This window comes from Etheostoma spectabile, chromosome 1, assembly GCF_008692095.1.
Source record: "Etheostoma spectabile isolate EspeVRDwgs_2016 chromosome 1, UIUC_Espe_1.0, whole genome shotgun sequence".
Taxonomy (NCBI): Eukaryota; Metazoa; Chordata; class Actinopteri; order Perciformes; family Percidae; genus Etheostoma; species Etheostoma spectabile.
This window is the reverse complement of record NC_045733.1, coordinates 21,861,395-21,884,499: the sequence shown is the minus strand read 5'-3', so window position 1 is coordinate 21,884,499 and position 23,105 is coordinate 21,861,395. Positions and strand designations below refer to the sequence as shown.

General features: G+C 41.1%; 1 protein-coding gene across 1 annotated transcript; it reads left to right on the top strand.

Annotated features, from left to right (window-relative positions):
- Positions 1 to 7,209: 7,209 nt before the first annotated feature.
- On the top strand, positions 7,210 to 15,076 carry LOC116692215 (kelch-like protein 23). The gene is given in 7 exon segments (XM_032520312.1): positions 7,210 to 7,469; positions 9,220 to 9,477; positions 10,726 to 11,295; positions 11,908 to 12,044; positions 13,693 to 13,845; positions 14,020 to 14,211; positions 14,214 to 15,076. Coding segments are annotated over 7 exon segments (1,689 nt in total). The 3' UTR covers positions 14,333 to 15,076.
- The last annotated feature ends 8,029 nt before the right edge of the window (positions 15,077 to 23,105 follow it).

Below are 23,105 nucleotides of genomic sequence, written 5' to 3'. Positions count from 1 at the left end.
ACTGAATTCTGACTTATAAAGCCCATGAGAACCATTAGGAGTCAACCCACAGCAGAAACGCTCAATGTCACGTAACAGCCATAATAATAGGACTTTGGGTTAGATATTTTTGAGAGTTTTCAGTGGTTATGAGGAGCAATATGGGAGAGATATTTGGTGATGATTGATCATTGTTTAAGTACGTTAAACCCCATTTTTATTCATTTACACGAGCAAGCTACAGGACAGCGTCTTTCAGAACATGACCTGCGCTAACGAGGAAAACAAAACGAACGCATCATTGTACCCAGCACTTCGGAACGCACTTCGGAATGCGTCTCTGTCCTCAGCACATTTCAAACCAAACTGATGCCCATGCTAATATTACTTAACACGCACATTCATACAACAGGTTGGATTTGGAATAATAATAATCATTTTGGCTCTTTGTGGCTGTAAACATCTCTGCCATCTCTTCGGTGATTTGGGCCGTTTCACACCTCAGGTCTGGGGTTTGTAGTCCTACATGTGAAGCTATCTTGGTTTTTGTTTAAAACCAGGTTTGGATTAACCATTTATCATGTTAATTTCTATCAAATGAATAAACCTCAACCAATTCTGAAGCTAAATGAACAAAAGGTCCCAGGTCTTTTTTCGTCTTCTACCATACCCTCCAGGTTCCCGTCAAAATTGAAAATCAACACTTTTGTTGACACTATTTATCGATGGTTTTTAACTTTTTATGTTTTTGTCCCTTTTTTTCAACACTTTTGACGCTTTCTTCAACACACTAGCCTACATAACACTAACTTATTAACTTTAGTTTTACAGTTGTTTTGGGAATTTATGGCTAATAAACCTATTTAACAGGAAATGATACCTAATGTTTGACTTAGAAAAGCAGAAATTAGGAATTATTGAGACTAAAATGACAGGGAATGGCTTTTGATCAATACTATTTCAAAAACACTTCAATTTGTTTTTTTTCAAATGCTATGAAATTGAATAAGACGCCCCAAAATTAATGAAACTAGAGATGTGTACTTGCCAAAGAGCGTTGATCATGTTATTTTGGGGAATTAAAAAAAAATAAAGAAACCTCTCGGATCCATTTTTCTTTATGTGCTGGTCCCTGAGCGACACGCTGACTTTTAACCCTTGTGTCGTCTTCCCGTCAAAGTTGAAAATCCACACTTTTGTTGACGCTTTTCATTAATGTTTTTTTAACTTTTTCTTATGTTTTTGTCCCTTTTTTCAACACTTTTGATGTGTTTTTTTCAATGTTTGTCACTTTTTTTTGACGTTTTCAACACTACAGAACACTAACTTATTAACTTCAGTCTTACAGTTATTTTTGGAATTTATGGTCAATTAAAAAAAAAAAATGATACCTAATGTTTGAGTTGGAAAAGCAGAAATTAGGAATTATTGAGACTAAAATCAAAGGAATGGATGTTGATGGATAATCACAGACTGGAATATGTCAACTTTTACTCAATGCTATTTCAAAACTTCAATTTTTTTTCAAATATTAGAGACTATAAAATTAGAGACCCCAAAATTAATGAAAGTAGAGATTTGTACTCGCCAAAGAGCGTTGTGTGGAATCAATCATGTTATTTTGGGAAATTAAAAAGAACATTGATATAGGACAACATGAGGACAACATGAGGGGTAACAGGTTATAATATTAGTTGTGTTCACCATCTTAGTTTATCAGGTTAGCATGTTAATATTGCACATGGGAGAAGTAAAGGCCTTTTTACAACACGCAATATAGAATGACGTTTGCCAGGATTTAGAGTGCGCGACCAGACCAGATGCCAGGACTCTTGAGTGACTGCATGTCCCCCTTCTAAACTTACGGGGTAAGTTCCTTTATGGTGAATGAAAGGTTTGAGCCGACCAAGTACGGTAGGTCGTCGAGAGTCTGGAGAAGCGTTCAGGGGCTTACCAAAGCCAGTGGGCTTCATCCTATGGAAATGATAAGAGATGGTAAACATATCCAACTTAGTAACGGTCATTGATTCATCTTCCCTTTTGTGCTAAAATCATTATTGATAACGGATCTGTTTTTCACCCAACCTTTAGCCAAAAGTTAACTGAAGAACTGATTCATCCTCACTTCTCAGGTAGGCAGATCCAACCTGCAAAGACATTCCTTCCCAAGACTGACAGAAATAAAAGAAAAACAGCATCACAGCATTGGCACAAATGGAGAGGGATTTGGAGACGGATTTGAAGATGGATGCATGCCAACAACTCACTGAGACAGCGCTTGCCTGAGATCTAACCTGGCATTATGATCCAAGACTCAGCAGGCTTTGTTTACTTTCTAAATGCACTATTCGGTGGGAAGAAGCTTTAGACGAGGCTCGCTGTATTAAAGGAAGACGCTTAGTTGCATAAGTAACAGCCAGGCAGGCTCAACAGGGAGGCTGTCAAACTGGGATACTAGTCTTGGAAGTTTACTCAGAAAGTTTAGCGTTCAGGCCAGAGAGAGGGCTCGGAAACACGTCCGTGAATGCCCAGAGATTTTACTCCGCCACTTTAAGAGTTGTTTTTTTATGTGTGATAGCTGAACTACAATTACACTCCTTAGTCACATGCAGTATTGTCCTGCTGTTTGTGCAACACATTAGTTATGCAGGGAAATCTAAAATAACAAAGAATGTGGTCTATTGTAGGTAAGGAGGTATCGGCCTTTCTTTCTATCTGTAGTAAACTCAATAGACCAGCATGCTATGCAGCTACATGGGTTTATTAAGGTGTCCCCTTTGCCAATCAAAAGAAAGGTCATCCTGGTTGCTGATTGATAGATGATTTGTTTTAGATGCGTGCGATAGATGACAAAATGTCATGGTTCAAAAGGGTTGCACTTAGTGTCTTCATGAATCATAGGTGTGTTTTGGGCATAACATGCAATCAACCAATCAGAGTGTAATCTCCCATTCTCTTTAAAAGCCAGACGCATGTACCTTGGCGCATGGCTGAAGAAGGAAGGAGAGATGTTCAGGAGAAGAAAGTGATAGCTCGTGAGTGAAGTGAAAGCGTGCAAGCAGATCATCAATGGCACAAGCCCTATGCCACCAAAACTCCACGAGGTGAAGAAGGCAAAATAAAATAATAATTAAATGCTGCGTTATTGACTTTGGTGGGGGGGGGGGCAGTGAAGTCTTTTAGAAGCTCTTTTCTGGTGATGGCTGAGTGTTACTGTGCAGCATCCAACTGAGCTTGAAGATGTAGATGTGACGTGAGCAACCTGTCTGAAAGCTGTAAGTCTTCAGGTAGCTGTGCAAGAGAAATCTCAACCATTCCCAATCAGCAGAGATGGAAAGGTAGGTATGTTAGGAGATAGGCACAAGCTAATTACTGCTAACTAACATGCTAGTTGACATTAACATAGGTACCAGCTAATTACTGCTAACTTACATGCTAGTTGACATACATAGGCACTTGTTAATTACTGTTAACTAACATGCTAGTTAACATTAACACAGGCACTGGCTAATTACTGCCAACTAACCTGCTAGTTTACGTTAACATAGATACCGGCTAATTACTGTTAACTAACATGCTAATTAACATTGACATAGGCACAGGCTAATTACTGCTAACTTACATGCTAGTTGACATATATAGGCACAGGCTAATTACTGCTAACATGCTGGTTAACATTAACATAGGCACCGGCGAATTACTGCTAACTAACATGCTAGTTAACATTAGTAATTAAACCTAAACAGCTGATGTAAGTTGGCACTGCCTGTGAGCTTCTCCTGACAAAAGGTAATTTGTCTATTATGCAACAGAAAGGGTCGTGGTTACTAAAACGTCTGCTACGGAGCCATAACGTGAGCTACAAGGTAATGGAGCCTTTTACACATTGTCGTGTTTCTTTAGAAATAAACAACGGACCAAAAAGAGTCTATAAACGCTTCAGATGTGAAGTTATTCACTGTCAAAGTGGCGCCATAATGAATGGCAGCCAACGAAATGCTAATGGTGGGTGATGGCTTGTTAGCATCAAAATGGCTTCATAGGAGGGACGGTGGAGGCTCGCATACCCCCTTGGTGTTCCCCAAGGGAAGTTTTGAGCATCAACGACTTCATTTCCTATATTCGGATACACTTGTACGCACCAATGTACGGTGGAAATACCTTTATTTACTACATAAAGAAGAAAAATACAGATGACAATTCAAAATATATAAAAAATATAATGGACAGTATGTTGTTGCGTGTCATTGGGCATTTTTAAGTGGGTACATGCGTATACCTTTGTTACACATAGACCATACGATATTCATATATTCGTTACACATAGGCTACACCACTGAAGCGAAGAAAAGGCGTCAGTCATCAGTCAAAACCTTCACGCGCTCAGAAGGCTCATCAGGGGCAGCTGAGTAAAGTTGGACACACGTAACCGGAACTGTATTGAATTGGTCTCCAAAATAAAAGCTTCACATTTTGAAATTACAAATGCAGAACAAACAAGGAAATTTTATAATGTAGTAGGCTATAACGCGGTCAGTGTAATATGATACTATTTTCTCATTACTATTGATCGTTTCTATATAAGCAGAACCCTACATGTAGGACCTACATTCAGACAGACAGAAATCCGACTGCATAAAATAGTGTTCAACCAACAATAATGCATCACATTTTGATAAAATATTTTGTATATAAAATCTCCATCTGCAAGTAAGTTAGCTACCACTGTAACATTTAGCAAACTAACAAATTTCCTTAGAGGCAGAAAACAGAAATAGGCCTGTTACTTTTAAAGTAGTCTAGATTGCAGGCCAGTACCTTGAAGCCCACCACTGGTATAGTTATCAGGTTATCATCAAAGCATAGACTGTACATATATTATATATAATATTAACGGTCTGCATCAAATGCTTGTTCATGCTTCAGGAAGAGAATTGTGAGCTCAAATGGAAACCGGCGTTTTATTTTGAAAATCACGACCAGAAGTTATTCTGGCTAGCTTAACAGTGGCCTAACGGTGTGTTTCCACTAACAAGGCTACGTTTCCACATTAAACGGCATATGACTTTAAGATGAATCCTTAGAATCGATTACAGAGCAATTCAAAAGCTATATTTGCTAATTATTTTGAAATTCAGTGGAACCGACATCAAATCCTGTGGACTATGTTGACCAGGTATGTTATGACCATTGTCCATTCTTATTGATTTTATCATGTTCAAAATATCGTTTTGTTGCTTCTTTTTTTTCTATTTCTTTTTTTTTAAAACTAATCCAAAAAATATACTTCACCACTTACTTTAAAGTGCATTATGAAGGGGGAATATCTAATGCCAACGAGTTGCAAAGCTAAAAATCATAATACAAGGGACAGTATTGTAGCTTAATTGTAGGCTACCTAACAGCCAATTAATAATAGTTTTCTAATGTGTTTTTCCATGTGTTTTATAATATTAGCAAGAGCTATTCAAGGGCAAACAGATCTATGGGAGAAACTCAACACCATAATTTAACACTGCAAATGATGCATGTATATGTATTATATCACAATAACACCATAAATTATGCAGGAAGTGTTAATAAATATTTAAAGGAGCAATCCTTGATTTCAGCGGGCAACTGTCTCATTTGCACACCGAACTGAATAATGGGGTGAGAGACCTCGGGGGCACCACAATAATTTACATCCCTCTTTTCTGATACGTTACACTTTTATTTCTCCAAAAAACACAGACTAACATCACAGAAAACCCCAAAGACGTCTACATTACAACTGACATGCAGACCAAGTGTAACTTTAATATGTCACAACCGTACTGACAATGTTACGGAGCCCCTAAAGGTGTTTAATAATAATTATTAGTATTATTAGTATTCAATAAAGTAATGATTGATATACTTATTTTTTATTTGATTATTATTTTTATTTCAGGTCTTTGTTAGATAGGACAGCTTAGACATGAAAGGGGAGATGGGGAATAACATGCAGCACAGGGCCCCAGGTCGGAACCAAACCCGCGGCCGCTGCCGTGAGGACTGAGTTTATGGGTGCACGCTTTACCAGGTGAGCTCCCCGGGCACCCAAAGGTGTTGTTTGTTTTTTTCCTGAGAAACTTTGTGGTGCGCATGATGAACCAATCTGAGTAGCGGTCAGAACGGCTGCCAAGGAGGAGGTATTCATTTTCCTAAAAACACAACGGAATGTATTGATAGTGTTATTAACTTTATTAACATAAAGATGATAAGGCAACTGTTCACCGATTTCATGCTATGAATATGGAAGATTAACTTACTTAGCAATATATCACTCCTCTCATTCCTGCATGGACACTTAGAGAGGTTGAAACTGGACAATATTTTCTGTTTTGTGCAATAACACTGGCTTGAAATATGTGCAATACTCAACTGCTACCATTATTATTATTATTACTGTTCACATTACAACTCCTTAGTTATTTAAATACCGTATCATAAAATTACTTTAACTATGTAAATACCGTACATATCCACACTCCTTATATTTCTTTATTTTTATTTCTACTTGATATTTCTACTATTTGTGCAACTGCAACACAAAATGTCCCTTTGGAGATCAATAAAGTATTTCTGATTCTGATTTTGATGTATTAATGTTGCAATATGAGACTAGATATCGTCTTAGATTTTGGATGTATCGTGGAAAGAGCTGTCTGTACCTGGTTTACAGGCTGCGTTACAGTAAAGTGATGTCATTTTCTGAACTTACCAGACTGTAGCTGTTTTATTATTTACCGTTACCCAATAAGTCATTAAATAATTTCTGGAGAATACTTATCAAAAATCTCATTGTGTAAATAACATTTTGTTAAAGCACCAATAGTCAAGCATACAATATTGTCACAATATCGGCATTGAGGTATTTGGTCAAGAATATCGTGATATTTGATTTCTCTACATGGCCCAGCCCTATAGCCACGTAACGTTAGCAGTACTTCGTCTGCGCTCTGTCGCTAGCCTTTGATTGGTTTCTTGAGAAAGTATATTGTACGCACCAGAAAGGATGTCATGCTCACAATAAAGTATCTCTTGCTCATCAGAAAGTAGCTCATGCGCACCAGACAGTATCTGGGATTTTTTTTTCTTGTGAGCATGAGATACTTGAGACTTTCTGGTGCGCGCAAGAAAAAAAGAATTTCCCATGTCGCTTAGGGGCTCCGTACAATGTCTATCCAAACCAATTCTTATTTTGTAATGCACAGACAGACTACAACCGCGTCACCCACAAGAGCCCAGGAACTCTATGCGTATGATTTCCACGATGTGAGCCACCCTGAGGAGGTGCTGGGTGCCCTGAGAGGATTCTACTCCGAAGGCCTCTTCACAGACATCGCCCTGCAGTGCTCCTCGGGCCAGGTCCTGCGCTGCCACAAGGTGGCGCTCTGTGCACGCAGCTCATACTTCAGGGTCATGTTCACTGCCGACATGAGGGAGAGGACCGACAGCCTTGTCAGGTATGCATGTGTGTGTGAGGGAAAGGTAGGGCTCATCGTAGATTGATTATGCCAATTAAAGACAGCCAAGCACTCATATTCCATGCCCCACCGCCATCCACCCGTACTCGGCATTGACCCACCCTGTGCATCTGCATCAACCTAATCACGGACCAGTCAGGTTTGCCTTGACTCAGCGTGTAAGCAACACTACAGTAAATATTCAAGGATGACACTAATGGCTGACTAAAAAGCACTTAGGGCGATGTTAAATGTAGGAATAAGAAATATGAAATCAACAGCATCGACATAGCCATGGAGTTCACCGGTTCAAAATGTGGCTTGCAGCGTTGTAAACACCTTGTTGGCATTCAGTTGGAAGACAGGAAACGTAACGGTTTTCATGCGGACAAGCTTGGTTCATGATCCGCGTTGCTCATCTTTGCAACCATCTGCAGAGCTGCACCAGCCTTTAGGCAGACAATGAAGCCCTGCCAGCCCCGTGACCTCTGACCTCCCTGTAAGAGAGGGGGGGGAGGAGGAAAGGGAGAAAAGATTCTTTAAGGGATCAATAAGTTATCACAAAACCCTTTGAAAGTGTAGCCAGGGTCTTGTGTTCTGCGGGACCAGATGGTAACAGGGGACGTGAGTCATGTTAAATACCCCTTAATGGATTTCAGCAGTACTTGGGGAACACAAGATATTGGCACATTGTAAAATATGCACTGTGTTTCAGTAATTATGACACACTTACCCTAGCTTCGCCCTTATTCTTTATGACGTGTCAATAGTGCCACCTATAACTGGAAATGAATTGCCTGTGTCGTCATCTGTGTCTTTGTATTTTTTCTACACTTACTGACAGATCTGTGAATGCGTGTCATACTATAGGACACTGTCACTATCCTAATGTATAGGTACCTTAGATAGTCAATGGACTGCACTTATATAGAGCTTTCCTAACTTAATGGATGAAACTCTTAACAAATGGTCATTAGCATTCACCCATAACCCCACAGTGAAGGGCAGCTTCACCTCCTGAGCCACGTTTCTTTCCTCACCGTTTTTCACTCTGAAGTCCATTCTGTGTACGTGCATAGAGGCTTTAACATTTGTTTGCTCTTTCAACGTCACTTTTTTTTTTTTTTTTTTTAAGCGTAACGTCCATCTTTCTTGACCTCCAGTGGTTTCACTTTTCACCTTGCTCCAGGGAAGTACTAGCCTGGAAATCCAGACCCAAATCCTACAGATTACAGGTCTGGCAGTGAGTAATGAAAATGGTCCAACCCAAGGGCGGCACCAAGCATGCATTTGAAAATCTCCCTGCATGTAATTGGATAACACTTAGATTAAACTCTTGCCATATCCGGTCGGCAAAACCGCAAAGACGTCCTTCTTGCAAAGGAAGGTCTTCTGTTCCTCTTTTAGATAAAAAGCCAAGTCTTAACTCGTTCATTGTAGCGGCCAAAACCATTTCAATCAACTGGTGTTCATCGGTAGCCATCTTGTAATGTTTACTAATGACTTTGACATTGCAGCGCCGTTATCATCTGTTCAGCTCCCCTTCTGGCCCCGCCTATATCAGATACACCGATGTGATTGGTGCAGCACACTTCTGCCCCGCCTGTATCAGATTGGTTATGTATGTTGATTTTCTGTGATCTGAAAATGGTCCAATAAAGGGACTTTGAAAACCTCTCCTCTCCTCTCCTCTCCTCTTCCTCTCCTCTCTCCTCTCCTCTCCTCTCCTCTCCTCTCCTCCTCTCCTCAGGCTGCCGGTAGTGGAAGTGGAGGTCTTGTCAGCCTTGCTAGACTACATCTACTCCTCCAGACTCACCATAACCCAGCTGAATGTGGAGAGCTTGCTGACGACCGCTGACCTGCTGCCGCTCGGAGCCGTGAAGAGGGCCTGCGAGGCCTTCCTGGTGCGCCTGCTGGATGTGGACAACTGCCTTGGCATGCTGGCGTTCTCTCAGCTCCACACATGTCTCACCCTGGAGAAAGAAGCCCGCAGGCTGCTAGCCGCCAGGTCAGAAATCAGTTTTTCTCTATAAATTTAATGAAAAAGTTTTGCAATGGGGAAAATGAACATTTTAGAAGACAAAGTGAAAGCGGCACAAAAGTGAATTGTAGTTGTTGCTTTCCATGCCATCGAGTATTTTTCCACAATGCAGTGATTAAAGGAAATTTAACACATTAACAAATATGCTTGGACGGTTATCAAGGTATCATGGTATACCAGGGTATTTAGAAATCTTGAAGGTATGATTTTCAAAACCATCATATATACAGACGCTCCTCTTTTTATTAAACTCATACGGCGATGCTGTATTGAGACAGGGTTTCCACAAGTGAATTGTAAGCCTGGCGGCCCACCAGGTCAAAGTCTACACCCAGCCAGTGTTAAGCATCTGGGAATTAAAAAAATAAAGTATTTAAGATGTTGTCAAGCTAAAACATGTTATAGAAGTGGCAAACTTCTTTAAGTTATAACGTAATGTGCGTAATGTATAATGTGCGTAGGTTGTGTGCGTGATGTTAGCCAATGAGAGACATAGAGACAGAGTGTTTGTGATGGTGAACATGAAGTAAGCAGTAATGTTATAGCTGTGAACATAGCAATGTGTGTGTAATGTTACAGTTTTTGTTGGTGAATAAATGCTACTCCTCAAGACCCAAGACCCCGGGCTCATCAACCTTATGTGGATACTGTACTGTACAAAAATGAATGCAGACAAAAATCGTAGTTTTTATAGAAGTGCTCCCTTCTAGGATATGATACTGATCTACTGTAGTCGCTCTACCAGGCCACCAGGAAGTGCGCCAGGCTTTGAAGCAATTTGAACGTAGTGGCCAAACAGTGGAATTGCAACTCTCAGCCCGTCACGTTATGCACTCCGTCCCAAATATACTGTTTGGGCGAAAGAGACGTCTGTAAATCAGTTGATCATTTTTCAGAGAGTCACAACCTCTGCAAAATGACTTGTTTCACTCTACTTCAATCTGGAAGTAGCCGGTTCGGCAGGTGGAGGTCTCTAGTCCGCCTGCTCAATGGGCCGCACGATGCACAAGCAGGGCCCACTACCTGGGTCATTTTGGCTTCATGTGCCACTGTGCAACTCTCAGAGGTATGAACAGGGCTCTTGGATCCAGTTCTTATTACACATCCATGCCCTCTACATATACATATTTTTTTACTGTATGGTTGCCAACGTCACTCTGTAAGAGATTCCTAATTAATGTCAGGAAGGCTCTAAATTTGACCACTTTGCTGCAGGTTTCAGGAAGTGATCAAAGAAGAAGAATTTCTAGAACTGGATCCTAAAAGCCTGAGGACTGTCCTAAAAGAGGAGAACCAGGAAGTGGTGGCGGAGGCATTGGTCAGGTGGCTGGGCCGTGACCCTCTCACGCGAACGAGACGTCTCTCCTCCCTGGCACTGGATATTGACCCAATGGACCTCAGCGATGCCTTGCTGAAAATACGTGGTTACAATGAGCTAAATGACTCGGACAGCCTCCTTTCCACGTTCACCCCCGCGCCCAGGTTCACCCAGGCCTCCATGGGATTTGATAGGATGAGAGCCAGCTCCAAGATGATCGTAATTGGGGGTTACCGTTGGCGCCCTTTGTCGGAAATTCAGCGCTGGGACCTCCTGAACGGGGATTGGGTGCGGGGTAAAGACATGCCGGATCACTCCAAGGAGAGCTATGCGGTGGCCTTACTGGGCTGTACCATTTATGTGAGCGGGGGGTACCGAACCAACACCACACAGGTGTTGGATACAGTCTGGGAGTACAACAGCGATTCTGACTATTGGACTGAAGGGCAGCCCATGTTGACTGCCAGGTACTTACAAACATACTGTCTGATGCGATTTGTTTTAAGCTTTGTTTCTTAAAAAAATAATAAGAATAATTTTGTTAGGCTCAGAGTTTCCTGGCATGACTTCAGTGTTGGACAAAGTGTTAGGATTCTTTACTCAAAGTTGCTATAAAATCAATATTTTTTATATAACAATAGATGTACTGAAAATATAAAAATGAAATACTAATAGTGGAGATCAACCCCTTACAGAATGTTACATAGGATATTTTTGTAGCTAGTCTACATTGGCGCTTATAGCAACTACTTTACTGGCCATAGGTTGGCATGTTCAATTTAAATCTTCAGAGTAACTGAAGCAGTCATAGTAATGTAATCAAGTAAAGAAATATAAGCCCTCTGAAATGTAATGGAGTAATAGTATGAAGTAGCAGAAAATGAAAAATACTCAAGCAAAGTACAGGCACCTCAGAATTGTTCGGAGGTACAGTCTTTGAGTGAATGTACTTGCTCTCCACTATCGCATTACCGATCAAATTATTCAACACAAAAGCTACCACTCTTTCCATCATGGCAATACTGTTTGAAATTTGGTTTAAAATGTATCTAATACTAATCAGAACCCCCCCCCCCCAGGTACTACCACTGTTCTGTGGCCTGTTGTGGCTGTGTGTATGTCATGGGAGGCTACAGAGGAGCTTCAGTAATGTCGCGGACTGAACTGTTTGATCCACTGAAAAGGAGGTGGATGGCAGTGGCTGATATGGCGCATGGTGTGTTTCTACAAGTCCTTTTTTCCTCTCTTTGCTCTTTGTTTTATTGTAATCCAGGTATCACATGAGCGTTTGTTTGTCAAAAGTATCAAATCTGAGATCATACAACATTTTAAACTGGTGACTGAACTATGTGATTCATAAAGGTTAATACGTAAAGCTTGACTTTCAATGAATGATGGGTGCCAAATATTCCTCATTTAGAAAACGGCCATATAGGCATAGCAGCTTCAACCCATTTTTGAATTTCTTAATAGGCAGCGTCCTCTAGTGGCCATAGTTATAATCATGGGAGAAAAGGCGGAGGTGACGTGACAAATGCCACATAAGGAGGCAGGTTGGGGGGGTGGATGGGTTGAACAAACAGGACTTTGACTAAGGACACTTGTGTTCACTGTGAAAGCAAAAATCAACGGTCACTTTAAAAAAATAACTGTTATGGACCCAATTCTGTGATGTAGTTACGTCCATGGCAGTCCCTGATGATTTCCTAACCCTAAGTATTTTTGTTGCCTAAATTTAACTAGTGCAATTTCACAACCTGAGTACATGTTTAACACTGGTACGTTAGATCGAATGGTCATGTTATTTACTGCCACCATCTGGTCAGTGCTTCCAGACAAATGTTGCGTTTTTTTTTGGATTGTTGTGGGCAAAAATCCTTATTATACGGCACGATTTCTTAAAAAAATGTGATGGAACTTGCGGGATATTTTTGCAATTTTATGCGATGAAATTGCGGGAACTTGCAAAAATTGCGGTTGGATGAAAAAAAGATTGTTGTCTTGTTTTTGTCTTGTTGCGTGACTTCATCACGTCATAACGTTCCCATGGCAACAGGGGCAAATGGGTGCTTTTGTGTGAAGTTAACGCAACATCTTTCAACTTTCTGCTAAGACATACTGTATGTGACTTTTTTGCAACCAAAATGCGGGGATTATGAAATCATGCAAGCCCTGCATTATTTTGTGCGGAAATCAGCAATTTAGATAGATAGATAGATAGATAGATAGAAAAGGTACTTTATTCATCCCGAAGGAAATTTTAGGCATCCAGTAAGAAGACAACCATAACACAACAAAACACATATACACACATATATCACACATACCTAAGAATAAAATTAAAATAAAATTAAAAATCACTCACAGAAATGCGATGAATTTATGCGGCGAAAGTGAGGCGTAATTAAAAAAAAAAAAACGCCCCCCCGCATAAATATGCAGATTGGCTGATTATGCATTGAATAATGCGATTGCATACTCAGGGTTTTCTTGCGGGACTGTCTATTATTACGGCCACGTGTTTAAAATGTGTATGACGCTGTTAATTAGAATAGTTATATGTGTCATTTTTGGAAGTCTTTGGCATATTCTATCATTTAGGTGTGAGGACGTGTTGCAAATATTCCATGTGAATGCCTCCAATAGAATTTTTGTAAACAAGTTAACATCAATGAACAGTTCATTGATAATTTTGGGAAAAATGCTTAAATACATGCTTTTCATTGCAGAGACGTAGAAGAGAAGATCAATACCACATAGACAGCTATTAATCTTCTCATTTAACTAAGAATCTAAGAAAGCAAATAAGTCTATTTCGCTAAAGGTCAAACTTTAAATTGACTCTATACTGTCCGTGTTTCCAGGTGTAGGGAACGCCTCCGCGACAGTGTTGGGAAACAAAATCTACGTAGCAGGTGGTAATTATGGCTTCAAGGGCAGCTGCAGCTACAACAAGATCCAGAGTTACAAGGTGGACATCGATCAGTGGAGTATCCTAACCACTTGCCCCCATCCAGGTTCTGATCTAATTATCAAATAACCAGCTTCTCAGGAATACTAAAGAATTAGTATCTGCTTTTGATTGTGCATGCAGTAAGAGATAGCACCAACCTTAGCTGTTTCCAATTTAGCCTTTAGGTGGAAATGCCTGGCCTGAAACCCACATATTGTCATGTCGTTGCCCCCAGCAGAGTACGGGATGTGCCTGGTGTCTTTGAACAGCAGCCTGTACCTGGTAGGGGGCCAGACCACCCTCGCGGATCGCTTCGACCCAGACACAGAAGAATGGATCCCGCTTGCTATGATGAAGGAGGGGAGGATAGAGTGCGGCGCAGTGGCCATGCTGGGCTGCGTGTACGTCACTGGGGGCTATTCCTGCTCTAAAAGACCTACCTGCAGAGTGTGGAGAAATATGACCCTCAAACAGATACATGGGACATAGTCGGAGATCTGACAGAAGCAGCACGCTTGCATGGCTGTATATGTGTTTATAATGACACATAGTGTGGAAAGACTGTCAAGTCAAAGATACTGCATCATCATCTTCTCTTGGATTGTAGTGTCAACAGGGTAAACTGGTTGAACAGCTCCCAGTAGGCAGTGATGTACCACCTGGTTTGAGTTTTATTAGTTCAAATCAGGAGAGACTATATTTAAGAGTGAAAACAGTTGATGAGCATAGTGCATAATAGGTTGATATGTTAAAGTCTTTAGTAAATAGACTCTATCTCAATGTTAAATATTAGGGGTATAGAGGCCATGGATATATAGGAATATCCCCCCTATGGAGTCTAGACACTGGTCGAGGTGACGAAGGGGTAAAGGAAGCCTGAAGATCTGGATGGATGTTATGTAGAACGGGGCTTCTGATGGAGGAACCCTGGGTACTGAGAATGATGAGAACTGGAGGTGAGCGTTGCATCCATTTAGTTTGAAATCACAACTACCAGCAGCAGAGAGGAGAGCGGATTTAAAGTTTGAATGGAAACGCGAGAGGTCACTGAGATCGTGGGTTTAAATGAAATTGGGAACGCACAGAGTCAGGAGAGAGAGAGAGAGAGAGAAAATATATGAAGCATAGAAGTCTTCCTAAATAAAGTTATGCTAAGCTTCATTAGTACAGTACGTATGTGGTTTTCCCCAGGGTCTGTCTCCTGAACTGCGCCCCCCCTCCCTTCCAAATTAGCAGAGAAAACAGGAAAATAAACTGGAAAGGGAATGTTCAATTATCATGTACATTTTATTATTTTTGGGGTTAAAGCAACAAACAAAATAAACTTTACATTCGAAGTTGACTCTATTTTGCAGAGTCTGAATTTAAAATCTACCAACCAGCACCTTAAAGTCTCACTAGTTATTGCAGGAAGGCACAGCCACCAAGCAAAGATTCAGCACATGACTCCCTGTAAAACTGCAACCGCTCGTGTTTTTGTACAGACTAAACAAAAGAGTTATAACCTGTTAATTAGAGAGCTTTAGGGGTGCTGGTAGGCGGCTTTTGTTACATTTTGTGTTAGTTGTTTCACTCTTTTCCATTATTTATGGTAAGCTAACTATCTCCTGGTTGTAGCTTTCTCAAAATGACCAACTATTTCTTTAAAATTAGTAGCTGTGGCTACATATTCAACAAAGTATGGTAGCGCAGTTGGCCACAGTATATACAGTAGGTGCACCATGTGTCGGTTCAGATCTTGTCCCCTTACTTTGAGCCACTCCTTGCTTTCACTCTCACCCACCCTGCCAGTAGCGCCGAGATCGAAAAGTGGGTCTGGCATGCCACTGTAGGCTAGAAATAGACGCACGGCAGCAGATGTAATTTGCAGCCAGGGTCGTCTAGCAACTCTCCGTTGGCTTGCGAGCTGGATAAACCAAACTTTAGTCAGGCCAATCACATCGTGTATAGAGTTGGTGGGCGGGCTTTAACACAATGACGGCAGAGTTGCGACGGTTCCGCGGGAATTCCCTTCTACTTGAAAACAAAGAAGATGGCTGCGGCATCGGCTTTGGCCATGGCTCTGGGAGACTTGGAGTTAGGGTTTACTTTGAGAAAAGAACAAAGAACGGCTCTGAAGTCCCTCTTCGCTTTGACTACGTCATCTTCTTTGTTGCTCTAGTTGGTTTGAGCGCTATCCTATCGCGTGCAGAGGGAATCTGAAAGACAACCGTTGATCCCACCCCTCGGATTAAGCCCTGCCATTGTGGAGTTCCCAGACTCAACATCTTCATGTGGGTCTGGCTTGTCAGGCTCATGCCACTATGGTACAGCGGCATAGACTGATCCCCTGGGGGCACTAGCCACCCACTAAACCGACCAGCCACAGGGGCTGATGGCATATGCCACTGTGGTACGTTAATACATCCATGAAATAAGTCACTACGGTAACGAAGCCAACAGTAGCTATGTTAGCTCTAATATTTTAGGTGCATCTGCGAGAATGAAATTACTTAACCCTCATGTTGGGTCAAATTTGTCCCTTTTTTAGTTTTTTCATCACAAAAAATGGGTCTTTGAAATAAGCTGAAAATGTCAACATTAGAAATATTGGAAAAAAACATTAAAAAAAGCACCCACAACATTGAAAAAGGGAAGAAAATGTCAGAAAAAGCGATAATAGTGTTTTTTTAATGGTTGATGGGAAGACAACACGAGGGTTAAGGGTTTGTTTACCTAACGTCTGTTACCTAACACGTCCACCTGCCGTTAAACAGTGTGCCGGTGGAACACAACCGGCACAGGTCGGTGTAGAGCGGCCAGTGCCGCCAGGGGTTACATTTATGGCTACGTACCACATGGTTGACCATCAGCCACTTTTTGTTCTCGGCGTCACTCCACCATGCTAGAAACCAAATGCCACAACCGTTCATAGTGAATTAGCAAGATTGCTAATTTCCAGGAACTCAATCTGCCACGTCAATAGTTGTTTTTGTTTTTTTTATCAACCTCTGGTCTGCCCTGTAACAGATGTTGCCACATTTCAGATACACTAAAAAAATCTGACAGACTGATATCTGTTGTTTTGCACGTTTCTTGGGGGCAGAAATAATCCAGTCCAATATTTCTCATAGCAGGAACTGCGCAGGTGTAAGTAACACCATTAATGAAGGCTCACTTCCAGCAGCGTCCCAGTGATCCATGACAGTGTGAATTCATCCGTCATTAATTTTATTTTCCTTACCTGACACCTGTGCTTTTCCTACTGTGACATTTCAAAATGCCTTGTGTGAAAAACAGCCTATTAGAGTTCAGTAAACTTTTAAAATGAAAGGCTCTAACATTTGCTGAACAGCAACCCCAATTATGGGATAATAGTTATTAATGAAATGTAACACTAGCACACGCAGAGAAAACTTGTGAAAACAATGATCTGACTCAGTAATTACACACTAGCTGTTAGCCACCATACGCTACTGCTCATACCAGACCAAGCAAATACAACCTTTCATTCCTAAAAGCCATAATTTGTTATATCTTCTACTTCTTCTTAATCGCACATTTCTTTTATCCGTTCTAAATGTACTGTATTTTTCAAGCCTTTGATGCTCTTATCAACGTGGGACCGGACAAATATGCTTGCTTTATGCATATTTTAATTGTTAGGGTGACAATCCAAAACAATGACAAATACTGTGTAGAATATAGGTATGATAGCATAATATAGCAAACTCAAGCTCCATCAAGAAAAAACATGTGGCCCTATTGATCTAAAAAACATTACTTTGTAATTCAAACACAATGTAGTGTGTCCATCCATCTTCGTCCTCTTATCCGGTATCAGGTCTCGGGGGCAGCAGCTCCAGTAGGGGACCCCAAACTTTCCTTTCCCAAGGCACATCAACTAGCTCCGACTGGGGGATCCCGAGGCGTTCCCAGGCCAGGTTGGAGATATAATCTCTCCACCTAGTCCTGGGTCTTCCCCGAGGCCTCCTCCCAGCTGGACGTGCCTGGAACACCTCCCTAGGGAGGCCCCCAGGAGGCATCATTACCAGATGCCCGAACCACCTCAACTGGCTCCTTTCGACATGAAGGAGCAGCGGCTCTACTCCGAGCTCCTCTCGGAAGACTGAGTGTCTCACCCTATCTCTAAAGGAGACCCAGCCCCCTCCTCCTGAGGAAACCCATTTCGGCCGCTTTTACCCTGGATCTCGTTGTTTCGGTCATGACCCAGCCTTTGCTGTGTAACGTTTAAATAACTCGCCATTTTATATTATTTTCAAACAGGACACAAAGACAGATCCGCTAGGTGAAAGTCCTGTTTGTTAGACCCTCCAACCCCCCCTTTCACCAACCTTTAACTACCACATTACATTACCATATATATATATATATATATATATATATAATATACACACACATATATATATATATATATATAAAATATACACATATACATATACATATAGTGTGAGTATGTGTATATATATATATATATATATATATAGATATACATATTCAGACCTTACTGTGGCCACTAGACGGTGCCGCCTAACAAAAAACCTTAGATATGGGTTGTTTGGGTTGCTGCTTGTGCAAACAACCTATGGGGTCGTTTTTGGGGGGGAAGGACAGTTCGAAAGATAGTCAGATAAATCAAAACAAAACATAACTGACTATGTGAAATGGGTAATAACAAAAGTAGAAAAGAGCATGATTAGTGTTGTTGAATAAAATACAAAATAGAGGAGGCCCTGAAAGCAAAATTAACCCTGTAGTGTTCGAGGGTAAGACATTTGAGAGCCATTTTTTATTGTAATCCATTCATGAGAAGGCAAGTTTCATGATTCTCTTATTTTACTTACTTTTTTTCCAGATCTTCCCCTCTATAAATTACTCCAGACTTTATCACTTCCTGTTTGCCAATTCGACCCCGATCCCTGCTTGCAATGAGAACAGGTGAATGAAACTAAAATAAATAACTTGAAATGAATTATGTATGTGTTGCTTTTATCCAAACATGATTCCTAGTCGTTTGACAAGTACTGAAATAAAATGAAACCATGTGTTCATTGATGCAAGCCCATATGCTAATGTTAATGATCACACTACCCGTTCCCTAGTACTGGACATACAAAGGTTAGCTTAGCATGATACCACATGCTACCCCAGATTTACATGAAGGCATGGGCTAGCCCCATGACAGTAGTTACCACATATCCTACCCTTATTCCTGGGCTTCAGTCAGACAGACAGACGGACAGACGGACAGACGGGCGGACAGGCGGACAGACGGACAGACGGACAGACGGGACAGACGGGCAGACGGACAGACGGGCAGACGGACGGACAGACGGACAGACGGACAGACGGGCAGACGGGCAAACGGACAGACGGACAGACGGACAGACGGACAGACGGACAGACAGGCAGACAGACATACAGACAGAGTTTGAGGCTCTTGGGCTTTGCCCAGTGAGGTTAAACTCAAATTTTGGATTTTTACTCCTCCAGAAAAGGAGGCAACCTGGCTCTGGTTCCTGGGTATCCTTAAGCAAGTTTATCTAGTAACTCCTAATCAACTTAGAGTTTTATCTATTCTGAATGGAGTGGTGTGTGTGTGTGTGTGTGTGTGTGTGTGTGTGTGTGTGTGTGTGTGTGTGTGTGTGTGTGTGTGTGTGGGGGCTGTTTGAGAGTTAACAAAGTAAAAGGAAGAAGTAGATGAAAACAGATTGACAGGCTGTCCAGCAGATAGCGGGGCAGACAGAGGCAGACACGCAGGGACAGTCTCCGGTCATCTGTGTGTCTTTCGACCTCACCCTTATCTGAACTCCTGAAGCCCAGGGAGTTTCTCTCTGTGCAGTCGTACACAGGTCGTTACAGAGAAAAGGTTCCATCCAGGGGACAGAGAGTAAGAGGAGAGCAAGAAACTCTTCATGTAACTGGAGCTGCATTATATGTGTATTTTGTAACGTGTTTAAACTTGATTGTCCATCATTGCTACTGAGTGTTTAAGCAAATCAACAAAGCTACGGTTTGAAACGTAGTTTTTAATTTCTTTTTTATATTTAACCATGTTGGTGGCTTGGCTTTAGGGATGGCACGTCTGTTCATTGGCCCTTTGGTCCAGACCATGATTGACATTTTTGTTTTTCTAAGTGAAATATCTCAACAACTATGAGATGGATTGCCATGATATTTAACACATACATCTGTGTCCCCCTCAGGATGAACTGTAATAACCTCTGTAATAATAGCCAAACTTTCCCTGTAGGCCATCATCAGGTCAGCATTTCAATTTGTCTAATACCTCCAGAGACTTAGGGTTTAGTGCCAATTAGCACAAAAAAGCCTTATAACATGCAAAACTAAGATGGTGAACAGGGTGAACATTGTCATTGTGAAGATGTCAGCAGCTGACATTAGCATTTAGCATTTAGCCTTACAGTCCTGCCATCACTGCTGTAGTCTCTAGTAACTACGTTAACGATGCTACAAGGCTAATTCAATTTTACATTTTAGTTTATTAATGATTGTTTTACTACCTTTTTTATAAATATGATGACATCAATTTTATTCTACAAGTTCTTGGACTATAGTTCAATGTTTGAATGTCAGAAAGAATAACACAATTTTTATTTTGAAAATGATTGATTGATAATGAAATCACCACATAAGTTGAATAAATTCAAATGTAAATATACAGTACAATGTAATCCATGACTTTACAGTTTCCATCTGTGGTGCTAGAGATAGAGGGTGTCTTTAACAAGCAGCTGAAGGGTGTCACGTATTAATTATACTTGGGAATAGCTAATATGGTACTGGCTGCAATAAAAAAAATGTCTCTGTAAATTGTGTGAAACCCCATTAGGTATATGCACAGATCCCAGTCTGAACTTACATGACAAATGCTTACCCTTTTCCACCAATTACTCCAATGTCTATGCTCATTGTTCTCTTTGACAATAATGGCCCAGATCTAAATCTCCTTGACCCATTTCATTTCAAGTTCCACTGCTGTGCTCTGAAGGCTGAACACCAGACATGCATAACCGCTCTTTCAGTACGGCGAAAAGTCAGAGTAATGAACACATGATGCCAGGGGATGGCAGTGTTGCTCTATGCTGAATCTGGGACTATGCTTGGCAAGAAATACAACGTCTGTGTCTAAGTATAATTGGTTTGTAGCATGCTCTTTTGAGTTTTTTTCTACATCTTGAAACCAAACTCAGAGGAGCTTTTCTCTTGACAAGCAAGGACACATACAATCATAAAATCAATAAAAGGGACTGATGGACAAGAGAATCCGGCTGAATACCTTTGGATGTAGCCTAAGTAAGTGTTCATCCTTGATCAGTGATGTTGTGGAGGGTAAAGCCCCCTCATCTAAACCACTTACACTTGCAGAATGCTTTTAAAAGGCTGGGAAGCAAGTAGCTTTTATAACCTTCTCAAATCCTTTGGTCAAGTTGCCCTTAAGCAAGGCTCTCAACCGCGAGTAGATGCAGTGAAAACATCTGGCCGTGCTTTATCGGGGTGTTGATCCAGCTAGTGACGCTACTATTACTTAGCCAGGTGCACGCTGCAACAAGGAAACAACCTGTGTCATCAAATATTTCACCCACAAAGCCTTACTACGTCTTACCTTTTTACTATAGTTTTTTTTTGATGAATCTATTGATTGTGGCAACAATGGCAAGCCATTAAAGAGCCCTGATTATGCTTTTTTGGGGATTTTCTTTTAGTGTTAATGGGGCTTTCTCTCCCACAGACAGCACAACTGTCTGTAAACCGTTCGCCCACATTCCCGTTTAATAATCCTCTATTAATGATGTCATATTTTGAGAATGCCAGCCCAGTTTTTCATTTGTGCTGCTAACAGGTGCTGCCTGAGGCTTGTTTGAATCTGGTTGACCAATCGCAACAGAGTGGGCCAGCTGACCAATCAGATCACACTGGGCTAGGCGGGCCAGGAGCTCAGACAGACTCTTTCATGCAGAGGAGCTGCAGCAAAGGGCAGTAAGAGAAACATGATGTATTTTTCAAACATGAAAGCATGCAAACCTATTGTAGTAGGCCGCAGGAGTACAAATATGACAGTGAAAAGGAATATAATAAGGTCTCTTTAATAAAAAGGTTGAGGGACCTGAGTGTGAGCAGATAGGATTGGTGGGTACTGGTTATCGATGAAGGTTGATAAAGGTCATACATTATTTAATGTGACCAAGAGAATAAATGAGGTGGGTCGTTGGAAATCAACCTCTTATACACACCCAATATATCCCCCCCCCCCCCCCCCCCCCCGCTTTCATCTTTCCTCATCATAGCTCTGCTCCATGCCCTGATCCTTGTTGTTTTCGCCCACTTAAAGCTGATAATGAAATGGATGCACTGGGCGAAGCAGGCGATTAATCAGAGCAGATGTGTATCTAGGTGAGTGCCAGAGCAAGTCTCAGGAGCACAGGGGCCTGACGGCTCAGACTCCACACTGGTTTCAGTAGGGAAGCAGAGCCCTCGCCTCTCACCCCACGGCTGTCACTACCAACGTATGTGCCAGCCTGCCTTATTACAATTAATTAGCCGGTGTCGAAAAGTCCTCACACTTCAGAAGCGATCGCGTCTCTTCTCGGCCAGGAAAAGGCTGCTGGTGGGCTGTTGTCACTTTCGCTGGCCTGATAAATCTGGGCCGACAATTTAATAGCACAATATGTAGTGGTATTATCTTTAGAGAAATATCAAAAGTAATCTGCCTGTAGTATTTCACATTTAAAGAGTGCAGATGATGTCCTTAATACACATTTTAGTGTCTTTTTGATACTTTCTGTCCCCTGTATCCTCATAATACACAGATGACGATGTTATTACAATAGTATCTAGCATATTTATAATCCTGGGGAAGTCAAGATTTAAAAAAAAAAATAGCACTAACTATGAATAACATTAGGTAAAATAAGCAGAAAATTAACAAATAGAACAGATCAAATAGACAATAAATAAAGCCTAGATGTGATAACAATAAAGATTAAGCTTATGAAAAAAAAAAATGTAAAATGGATTTTAAGTAGATCCTGGTTCTGCATTGGACTCAATAACTTTATTTTGTCCTAGTCTGGTGTTGCCAGACCTTCCTCCACAGCGCTGTGGACAGAGGTCTGACTACACCACACACACATTCTAGGATAGGAGAAAAAAACTAAACTCTGGGTTGTTTGCATTTGTTTAACCCTTGTATGGTATTCGGATCAAATTGACCCATTTTAAATTTTCACAAGAAGAAAATTGGTACAAATATACATTTTTTTCTACCTGAAAATCAATGGCCTTGCTTTTTTTTCTGTGATA